The sequence below is a fragment of the Humulus lupulus genome, chromosome 7 (genome assembly GCF_963169125.1).
Source record: "Humulus lupulus chromosome 7, drHumLupu1.1, whole genome shotgun sequence".
Taxonomy (NCBI): domain Eukaryota; kingdom Viridiplantae; phylum Streptophyta; class Magnoliopsida; order Rosales; family Cannabaceae; genus Humulus; species Humulus lupulus.
Window position 1 is genome coordinate 101,501,696 of NC_084799.1, and position 12,012 is coordinate 101,513,707.

A 12,012-nucleotide genomic window follows, 5' to 3' on the forward strand; every position below is an offset into this window, starting at 1 on the left:
ATAAGATCACCATTAAGAATAAGTATCCTTTGCCTAGGATAGACGACCTTTTTGATCAGCTACAAGGGGCTTCAGTATTCTCAAAGATTGATCTGCGGTCAGGGTACCATCAGTTGAAAGTGAAAGAGGGAGACATACCGAAAACGGCCTTCAGAAGTTCGCATGGACAGAAAAATGTGAAGAGAGTTTTCAGACCATGAAGGATAAGTTGATTTCTGTGCCTATCCTTTGTGTTCCCACTGAGGGCGGAAAATTTGTGGTATACTGTGATGCATCAAAGAACGGTTTGGGATGCGTGTTGATGCAAGAAGGGAAGGTGGTAGCTTATGCTTCCAGACAACTCAAGGATTATGAGCAGCGGTATCCCACTCATGACCTTGAATTGGCAGCTGTAGTATTCGCACTCAAGATATGGAGACATCACCTGTACGGAGATAGGTGTGAGATATACACCGACCACAAAAGCCTGAAATACTTTTTCACACAAAAGGAACTAAACATGAGACAGCGGAGGTGGTTGGAATTAGTAAAGGATTACGATTGCGAGATTCTATACCACCCAGGCAAGGCAAACGTAGTTGCCGATGCTTTGAGCAGGCGGGGACATGGGAGTGTCTCAGCACTGCATGCGATAGAGATGCCTCTTCAGAAAGAGATCATAAATGCCAGGATTGAAATGGTGACAGGAAGTTTGGCAAACCTCACATTGCAATCCTCTTTACTAGAGCAAATCCGAGAAAGACAGAAATTGGATGAAGCCTTGGTGAAACAAGAGGCTTTGGTACAAGAAGGTGGTAACAGAAATTTCACGGTGTCTGATGGTGGATTGCTAAGATTCAAGGGTAGGATTTGTGTACCTGACAGTGCTGAAATTAAGGAAAGTATCATGAAAGAAGCGCACACAACTCCTTATTCCTTGCACCCAGGATCCACGAAAATGTACCAAGACCTCAAGGCACTATATTGGTGGCATGGAATGAAGAGGGACATTGCTGAGTTTGTGGCTAGATGTTTGACATGCCAGCAAGTCAAAGCAGAACACCAGAGACCAGCAGGGTTGCTTCAACCGCTCTATATTCCTGAATGGAAATGGGAGGATATCACAATGGATTTTGTGGTAGGGTTGCCTAGAACTACCAAGCAGCATGACTCAGTGTGGGTGATAGTAGATAGACTCACTAAGTCCGCTCATTTTCTGCCAGTTAAGACCACATACTCGGCGGATCAATATGCTGACTTGTATGTTAGTGAAATAGTGAGACTTCATGGGGTGCCAAAGTCGATAATTTCTGATCGAGGGTCAGTTTTCACATCGAACTTTTGGAAAGGACTACAGAGAGCTATGGGGTCAAGACTGAAGTTCAGCACTGCTTTTCATCCTCAGACTGATGGTCAGTCTGAGAGGACTATACAGATATTAGAAGACATGTTGAGGTGCTGTGCGTTGGACTTTTCAGAGTCTTGGAACCGATATCTACCTCTAATGGAGTTCTCGTATAACAACAGTTACCAATCTACCATAGGGATGGCTCCCTATGAGATGCTTTATGGGCGTAAATGTAGATCTCCTTTGCACTGGGATGAAGTTGGGGAAAAACGGATTTTAGGGCCTGAAGCAGTTAGTGAGGCTAGTGAGGCGATTGAAAAGATACGCCAAAGGATGCTTACCGCGCAGAGTAGGCAAAAGAGCTACGCTGACCTCAAGAGGAGGGACATCGAGTTTGCTATAGGCGAGTTTGTTTTCTTGAAAATCTCGCCAATGAAAGGTGTGATGCGTTTTGGAAAGAAAGGGAAGTTAAGCCCTAGATATATCGGTCCATTTGAGATATTGGACAGGATAGGGCAAGTTGCGTACCGTTTGGCACTGCCCCCAGCATTAGCTGAAACGCATAACGTCTTTCACATCTCGATGTTGCGTAAGTATGTGTCAGACCCCTCTCATGTGTTGAGTTACGAGCCGTTACAGCTGAAGCAGGACTTGAGTTATGATGAACAGCCTGAGCGCATTTTAGAAAAGGGAATCAAGGAACTGAGATCCAAAAGGATTCCATTAGTCAAGGTCCTGTGGAAGAATAGTACGGAACGAGAAGCAACATGGGAGTTGGAGGATGACATGAAAGCAAAATACCCTGAGTTATTTGGTAAGAAAGAATTTCGGGACGAAATTCCTTTTAAGGAGGGTATATTGTAGTGCACCAAAATTTTTTTTTTTAGATTATTTAAATTTTGTGCTTTATTTGATTTAAATGTTAAGTGTGATGAATTGTTTTATTTAAGTGTTGTTATTATATTTAATTGTTTATTTGATTTATTTGATGGTTTGTTATTTTATTTAATTGTTAGAAATGTTTTGGTTAATTAATTTAATAAGTGATTAAATGTGTAACATGTTATCTTACTATTAGTGTTACATTTTATTTAAGTGTGACAAATGAGGTATTTATGTGAGCTATGGTGGAATGCACTAAGGTGCATGATAGATAGTAATGCACCCTAGTAATTTAGTGTGTGCTAGTGCATGGTAGCATGGTGCACATGTGTAGATTTTTCTACACATTTTAGGTTTCCTTATTTTAGATTTAATGGAGTTATTTATTAAAAAAAAAAAGAATAAAAGAAAAGGGAAAGGAGGAGTGGGCGTGTGACCTAGTGGGAATGCAATATATCATTAAAATGGTAAAAAGGATCAAAAAAAAATTGAAGACTATAATCATTTGGGGATAGGCTTGATCATGTTTTATTCCTTGTATCTTTTTGAAATAAAGAAAAATCAAGGAAAATAAAAGAGAAATGGAAACTTACCTTAATTTGTTTGGGAGACTTTATGAGAGGATTTGTCATAAAGGGACTAAGAAAGGAGAGAAGAGCCATTGCTCTTGTGTGTGTGTGTGGCTGCCGTGACCTAGAGAGAGAGAGAGAGAGAGAGAGGCGTGTAGAGAGAGAGAGAGAGAGAGGAAGAAAGAAAGAAAGGAAGAAGGAAGAAGAAAGTGAAGAGGAACCCCCTAGAGTATGTCTTCTTATTTTCTCTTTGTTTAATCTCTTTATTTGATAATATGATATTGATTTGTGTTATGCTTTGTGTGTGTTTGGATTCTTCTTTCTCCTCATGGTGGCTTTCCCATAAAACCCTAGGCTTGAACAAGGGTGTGGAGTTTGTGGTATTGATCTTTTGTGTTCTTGATTCTACAATCAAGAGAGGTAATGGTCTTTTCCTTAGCCTTATATTGTTTTTGGTGGTTGTATTTGAGGTTTTGCTAATGGTGTTAATGGTTGATTTTTGGGTAGGAATGATGTATAGGATTTGGATTTTGTGAGAGTATGACTTGTGTTTAAGGGTTGTGATGTTGATTTTGCTATGCATGAAAAATTGTAATAATCTATGAGCACATGTAAGGTGATTTCGGCCTAGGTACACCCAAGGGTGTTCTTGATTTGTTGTGTGATTTACCAAAATATTTGATCCATGTTTTAGGACCTTTGATATATGGGTAAGAGGACAAGTGGTAATCTTGATATTTTTGATCATGAAATGTTGTTAGATGCATGTTTTGTTTTGAATGATTAAATTGTGAGATGCATGAAAATAATGATAGAAATATGCTAGGTTAAAATAAGGCACATGTGAACATGGTATAAATTTACTATATGCTATTTTATTGAAAAGGTTTTGTTGGCTTTCATGGAATTGCAACAAATGATTTTAAAAGGATTCATGTGATTATGTTAGTGGAATCATGCATATTATAAGAGCATAATGAGATTATAGGCATGAATGATTTTATGTAATTTTTGAGACAAAAGTTGAGTTTTACAAAGAATTAAGCTTGCTGTTTTTTTCAAGATAATTGGGTAAAAGTTGATAAAAATATGAGTTGCATGCATAAATAATGTTCTTGATGAATGTGTTAATTTTTATGAAATTAAAAGAGGATTTTAAGTCTCATATTATGATATTTTACTCAATTAATTTCCTACAGAATTTTTATTGAATTTTGAGAAAAAATGAGTTTATAAAATTGAATATGGTGATTTTAATGATAAAAAAATGGTTGCTGGAATTTTGTAATAAAATGTGAAGAAAGTTTCACTAAAAATGGATTTGATTAATTTTTGGAATAAATTATTTTTCCTAAGTTATGGTAATATTGAAAATTGATATTTTAATGGTATGAATGCATATTTTGATAAATAATGATTTTCTTTATTTTGATTGAGAAAAATATTTAGACTCTATTTATTTATGATTTTTGAATAAAATAAATAGTGGCTGAAAGTTTGTTTTAAAAAGTTAACAATTGTTATTAAATTGTCACATATGGGTTTTTACCACTTAAAAACTAAGTCTTAAATAAATTAAATCAAAATATAATTTTTCCACACTTAAAATATATTTTTCACATCATTTTTGTAACACAATAATAAAATATATTTTTCTAAAGAAACATGTTAAAATAGGTATTTTAATTAAACCCAAGCTTGTTGGTTAATTCTTGGTAAATTAATATTTATTTAATGAAAATGTCACATATTTTATTTTGAGCTAAAATAAAATAAAGTTTTGAGAAATTTAATCAACTTAGAAATTTTAAAGAAAACATGTAATATGGCCATTGATTTTCAAACAATAGAAGCAAGAAATGTAGGGTTATCGTTTTTGAAAACGTCTTTATTACGCAACGTTCCCACGTATGCATGTTACATGCAAATCAACTTTTACGTCCAAAATCATGATTATTATTCAAATATGTAATTTTTATAAAGCAATCATGTTAGCAAAATGGGTAGAACGAGCATTATTCTTTTTGGCGATAATTGCATGTTTTAGTGTAACGGTTATCATGAGTGCATGGCCCATGCACACATGAGTTGTATGGAAGGGCAAAATAGTAATTTTATGAACCTAAGAAACGTTATTTTGATTATGATATAGGCTCGTTGAAAAGATTGTGAAATTCTTAGCTTGGACCTGAGGTAAGGAAGTTAGATAGATTTTATGTTTCTATGCTATGAATGGTAAGGCTGTTTTATGAATGAACTGTTATGCAATTATGAATACCTTAATGTGATGATATGATTGAATGTGAAATGTGAATGGATGTTAGATACATCAAACAGAATACGATGTTAGATACATCAAACAGATTTCGATGTCAGATACATCGACCGAGTTACTAAGGACATTGAGACGTGACTCCTAGGGCGGACGCGCCGAGGTTATTCAAGGACCAGTGATCTCCTGTTTACCTCATAGGGTGACATGGACAACTAGTGTTCCATGCTCATCATGTATGCTGTATGTTGTGATATGATGATATGTCACATGTATGTTATGATATGTTGATATGTCACGTTTATGTTATGATATGATGATATGTCACATTTATGTTATGATATGCTGATATACTTATGTTATGATATGATGATATGTCACATTTATGTTATGATATGTTGATATGTCACATTTATGCTATGATATGTTGATATGTCACATTTATGTTATGATAAGATGAAATGTTACGATTATGTTATGATAGACCATGATGTTTTAGATGAATGTTAGTGTTTGGTTGTTTGTTGTTTTTCTTACTTGCTTACTTGCTTGTACTTCCTTACTGGGCTTTTAGCTCACCCCCTTACTTTCCTTCCAGGTAGCAAATAGGTTTTCTCTATGGCACGCGCGGTGACGTGGGGAGTTCTTCATCATGGGGTGTATGGCGTGGGGCAATCCTATGGACGATAAAACGATCAACGTAGAACGCCATTTTTATTATGTTTTGTTTTAAGAGACTTTTTCCTAAAATTATCAGTGGGACTCTGTTATTTAAATTATTTGGTTTTCTTGAACTTTGCATAAAAACCTATGTTTTATTTTAAACTTATGGCGCCAACTTGCATGAATTTAAATAAGTCCCCTGAGACTTTAGAAATGGACGGTATTCTTTTATAAGCTATGTTGTACGAATGTTTTGTAAGTACTAGTCTAGGGCGTTCTTTACACGTTTGATTCGTCTTTGGAGGCTAGGGCAAAATCAAAATCTGTTTCCTCCTCTTCCAAAGCTGCTGCTGGGTTGCTCAAATTGCCCTTGAAGCCGAGTCAGTCCAAGAAAAATTCTGTGACTCCCAAAAGGAAATTGGGGTTGGACGCGTCTCTTTCTCCTTTGTCTACTGCCAAGAAAAAATTGAAGGCTCATCCCCCTTCATTGTCCTCCTCCGAATCTGATCCTGAGGAAGATAAGTCCGAATCTGAAGCAACTCATGATACCACATTGTCTGATGAAACGGTTCCTGACATTGCCGAATCAGAGGCTGAGTCTGATGAGCCAGAAAAAGAAGACACTATCCCCTCTGATCAGGAAGCCGAATCTTACTCGGACCACATTGCATTTCCTTTGCCATCCAAAGCTAAAGGGAAGAAACCTATTTCTGGTTCTACACCTTCACCAAAACATTCAGGTGTAAATTTCAAACCTTATTCTTCCATTTTTTACTATAATGATAATGCACGTGATATGGTTCTATATGCTCAAAGGAAATTTATCATTGAAAGAAATTATGTCTTGGGTGATCATCGTCCTTTTGGTGTGCTAACAATGCTTCAAGATCGACAATGGACAGGTTCTTTGGTTAAATTTTCTGGTTTTGTGGATAGAATAATCAAGGAATTCTATGCCAATCTTACTAATGAAATTATTGAACCTTCATCTCCTCTGTATAACAAAGTGTTTGTTAGGGGCCATTGGTTCTCTTTTTCTCCTCAAGACATTGCTCTTGCTTTGCATCTTCCCCTTGATGTCGAAGATGATGTTGATGGTGCCTCTCTTGACAAGGACATGGTTATCACTGAATTGGTAGGTCAAAAAATGGTATGGCCATCTAATACAATCATCTCGGTCTCCAATCTCACCTACACTTATGCTGTTCTCCATAAGTTTGCCACAACAAATTGGAAGCCCACTTCTCACACCGCCACTATCTCTTTTGATATGGCCTCATTTTTGTACAAGGTGGGGACCGGTCTTGGTATAAATTTGGGTTCGGTTATTCATGATCAAATCATTGGGTTTCGCAAAGGTAACAGGAAAAACTTGAATCTTCCTTTTCCTCAAGTTATTTATAAAGTGTTGAGTATGCAGAAAAAAGATCTCCAACGTGATCAAGAAGACTTGGTGGCACCCACTACTGCTGCTTCCTACAAAGCCTCTGCCTCTCCTACTGAAGTCACTGCTGCTCCGTCCTCCAAGAAAGTCAAGCCCCAATCCCTGAAGATTGCCTCGGATGACATTCCTCATGCCTCCTCCTCTGTTGCCACAGATTCAGGACTTGTTGCAACCGAAATAGCTGCTGTTCGAGCCTCTGTTGATTCTTTGACTGCTCGAGTGATGTCACTTGAAGGATTGCAACGTTCTGTGTTGGAAGCTGTTCAAGATCCAGTTGTTTAGTTTTCTTTTAATTTTTGTCCTTTAAACATTGATACTCTTTTTTGTTTTCTGGTTCTTTGGCTTCTTTGAAAGACACAAAGGGGGAGAGTAGATTTCCAAAAACCTGTTTGTTTGTTGTTTTGTTTAACTCTGGACCTTCTTATTTTGAGGGGGAGTTAAGTCTAGTTTATTTACATGTTTGTTATAAGTTCATGCATGTTTGCAGGGGGAGTTCTTTCCCTTTACTTATCACTAACATTTGTGTTGCAGGTTTTTGAATTAATTTTGTCTATCAAATTGCCAAAGGGGGAGATTGTAAAATCCTTTATTGGCATTTTTGATAATAAAGACAAAATTAATTAAAAGGGTATTTTCGAAATTAGTAGTTTCCTCTTTTGTAATATTTTGTGGTGAATTCCGAAAATGGGTAGTTTCTTGTTTTGGTGAAATATGTCTTTCTATATTTAGATTTTTATTTATGTGTTAATAAAATAAATATATATATTTTCCTATAAAAGAATATCTTTTTCTTGAATTGGAAATTATTAGTATTTATTTTATTTATCTGATTTGGTTGCCCAGAAATTGTGTACAGCTTGCAATCATAAAGGATATATTGTTTCCTTATTTATTTAAGGAAACTGGGTTGAAAAACTGTCCAGGTTCAATGAATCTGTTTGAACGGATTGCCAGTCTGTTTGAACAGATTCTGACTTTCCTGTTTTGGAAGATTTTCCTTTTATGGGCTGTTTGATTTCTGATTTGTGTTCCACGACCTAAAGGGATTCTAAACAGTATATAATCATCCTTAAGTCGTTGGTTTTTTATTATCTCTCTTGGTATATTATTTTCCAAATATTTTTTCAGGTTTTAGAGAGATTTTTTATTTTGTGAAGAACTTGAGTCCAGCAAGTTCTTAGTGGTTTATTATAGTGTACTTCTGTATTGTTTTCTTTGTGTTGATTGTGCAGGGTGAACACACTTGGACATTGGTCATCAAGCTTCAGGAGAAGTCTTGTTCGTGAGTCACTTTTCGGGAGGAAAAGTGCAAGTGTTATGATTTGAAGGGAGTTCAAGATCTTAGCACTTCAGAAATTTGATTAAAAGTTTAGATTACAACAGTTGCGACAAATTCAAGAGGGAGTCTTTATTTGTATAAGTCAATTTGGTTTTGTAATCATTTAGATATTCTTCTAATAAATTTTATTCTCTGGGCGTGGCCTCGTGGACTAGTAGCAATCTGCAAAGATTGTTGATACCACGTAAAAATTCGTGTGTTCTTTACTTTATGTTCGTTTTTATCTTCTGGTCACAAACTGTTTAAACATATCTGGTTTCTGTTCAAACAGTCTTGGTATCTGTTTAAACATTTCTGTAACAGTTTAACAATTAATTATTTAATTTAAATAATTAAGTTGGTAATCATAAAAAACGGAATTTCATAAGTAATCATTCCAGTGCCAAATATATATTTATTACTTTACATGCAAAACTAATCATCCCAAAATCTTGAAAAATTCAATTCATATTAATGTTGAAGTATCTCCTCCCTATATGCTCCGAACACATCCTTACACTACATTAAATTGCCGGGTGTGCATGAGGTTTAATGTTATTATTATATTTGGCATGACTTGACAAGACCATGGGGAGTTGTTGGGAGCATGGTAAGGACTTTGCCTATAAATAAAAAAATCCTACATTTACTTTTCAACCACAATCATCCATCTAAACATTCAACCATTCTTTTTTAATATTTTGGTAGTTATTTCCTAACGTTCATCTATGGACACCAACAACCAATGCAACCAGAACTGCCCCGATGTTCCCCATTGCCATGGGTATGCTGATGCTGAAAGATGTGTTTGCGGGGCCGCAGAAGAAGTGGAGTTTGATTATGAGCAACTGCAATTGAAGCACAAAGAAATTGAAGTTGCGGTGAATCAACTTAATGGCCAGCTGAACGAGATGCAACGTGTTTTTGACTTGTTAAAAGATCGTGTATATTCTCTTGAGAGGTTGGTGGATGATATGGGGGGAGATATTATCACCCTAAACCAACTAATTAGCCAACTTTAGTGGCTCATCTAGTAGTCTTTATTAAAACTTTATTTCCGTTGTTTGAGAAATGAACTACATATTTCAGAATATGTTTTTCAATCCCTTCTCTTTCTTAGAATATTAATGTAATTTGTTAAGCAATGGTTTATCTCTAATGGAATCTTTGTTCTCTATTAAATGTTTGCTATGTCGTATTTATATTAAAATATTACCCTAGATTAGCAATGAATGTGTCCTGTTGAAAAAAAATTAAACAAGTTATGAAAAAAAGATGATTTCATGGGTCTTGCAAAATAAATATATTAATATTATGTTTTATTGTTTTCGAAATCAAGTTAGAAAATCTATTTACTGTTAAAATGATTTACTAAAATTTGTGATTTTTTTACAATATTACAAACGTGGACCATAAATTATGTGTAATTTTTCACTCGTTTCCAACTTCTTCCCAACAACGTTGTAAAAAAATACATTATTTTAATTCTTGTTTAAACTTCACGGAAATGACTCATAGGTAATTAATTTTTAACTTGTTATTATATTTTGACAATTCACAACTCACATGGGTAAGTACTACAACGTGTAAGTACTTTTTATGGTTGGAATGCAACCACTGCACAAGTTAAATAGTATATAATTAAATTGATCTTCATGAGATAGAAGAGGACAAATATTATTAAGTGCATGCGAGGATGACACCATTGTACAACTTAAATAGGATAGAATGTTACTTATATTTATCATAGACGAGGACAAACACAAATATCAAGACAAACATATAATATCATAATAATAGTACACAATCTTGGGAATGGTAGTCTTTGTTAATAGATAAGAAATAAATTTTCATATAAATAGTGGAACCGAATGACCATAGACTATTGCAATATTGCACGTGGGGGGAGTTCAAGAATTATCTTTCATTTTGCATGATCACTAGTTGGTGGATCGATTTTTATTTAAAATGATGGGAATGCTGTGAATAGTATTATAGGAAAAATAATTAAAGAAGGTGTGAGATTATTGAAAAAAAAATGCATTGATATTAATTTATCTATTTTTGTAATATTATGCTATTCCTTGTTTGACAGCATAAAATAAGTTAATTATTTATCAAATATACTAATTTTGATCATTGGGGAGGAGTGAACTTTATAGAACATGACATGGACAATAGTAGATAATAGTACCTTTGACTCAGAGAAAAAGACAAGGAAGACGATTGACCATTAACTGTTTAAATAGTGCTAGCGACTGACCACTTACTATTAAAATAGTGCACTTGAATGACAATTGTACTTTTGTAATAGTGGACATGAATGACCTATCAATCACGTGTGAAAAGATGAGAGAAATAAGTATGGGCAACAATTAAATAAATATCCAATCTTTTTTTATAGATTACAAGAATGTTTTATATTATCAATGATAACACTTTCTAGATATAACAAAATATGTTACAATATATGAAACAATAGCATTGGAACTCACTTAGTCGGTAAAAGTCCAAAATTGGAAGTTGGCTTTTTCTACACAGGATGTTAAGTGTTTAACTCTAACTAATTTTATTTTCTAGTGTTATATTAATAATAGCCTATATTTTAGTGTAATATCCAAGTAGCTCAGTTACTTAATTGTTTGCTATTTAGTTATGACATATTCATTAATAGTGTTAATTTAAAATAATACTTTTAGTTGTGGTATTATTTTAATTAATTTTAGAAAAAAAGTGAGATGATTGCATAGATTACCATAGAACTAGGTTATCAAAAAAATTGGTATTTGTCTGAAGTTTAGAAAATACTCTATTTAATTATTTAAGTTCCTTGAGTTTAAAGATAGTTGTTAATATCTATTATAGATAAATTAAGGATAATTAAATTAAAATCTAGTTAATGGACTATATACATATATGTCGACTAAAATGGGAATACGTTAATTGTTTTTCTTATGTTCAAAGAAGTTGGTGGTATTTAGTATTTAAGTTAATTAATAGTGGAATATATATATGTATATTTTCTTTGATATTCAGAATTCAATTTGAATTGAGTTATTTGGAGCTAGTCTAAATAGTTAGATGGTTGAGAGATTCTAGGTACATTTGTTAAGATATTTAGAATTTTGAAATATGAATCAATGGTTTATATTATTTTGGTGATAATGTGTTATGGGGAATCACGTGCATGTAGTAATAATAATAATAAGATAATTGTAAAAGAAGTTGTTGGCATAGATAATTATTGGTATTGAAAAAAATATATATTATTTTACTATTATGAAGAGGAGATTTCGGCTGGCTTTATTGAAGTAAAACAAAATAGTTAATAGATATTTTTATGGTTTCAAAATTGAATAAAAGTGGTTAGTGTTTAAGTATATATATATAGAATTTTTCTGTGGTGCGGGCATACGAAATGCCCGCACCTATGCGGTTGTTTTCATTAGCTTTTAATTGGCCCAATATAGTAAGTGTATAATGTGTATGGTGGGGATGCAAGTATATTATATTTGTGCTGATTAAACTCTTTTACTA

At 34.0% G+C, this 12,012-nt stretch overlaps 1 protein-coding gene across 1 annotated transcript; it reads left to right on the top strand.

Moving 5' to 3' along the window:
• Positions 1 to 6,509: 6,509 nt before the first annotated feature.
• Positions 6,510 to 7,439, top strand: LOC133792027 (uncharacterized). The gene has a single exon (XM_062229937.1). The coding sequence runs from the start codon at positions 6,510 to 6,512 to the stop codon at positions 7,437 to 7,439; it is 930 nt and encodes a 309-aa protein (XP_062085921.1).
• The last annotated feature ends 4,573 nt before the right edge of the window (positions 7,440 to 12,012 follow it).

What these genes read in the sequence shown, in the direction of transcription:
- LOC133792027 (XM_062229937.1), top strand. Translation starts at nt 6,510, where the DNA reads ATGGTTCTATATGCTCAAAGGAAATTTATCATTGAAAGAAATTATGTC.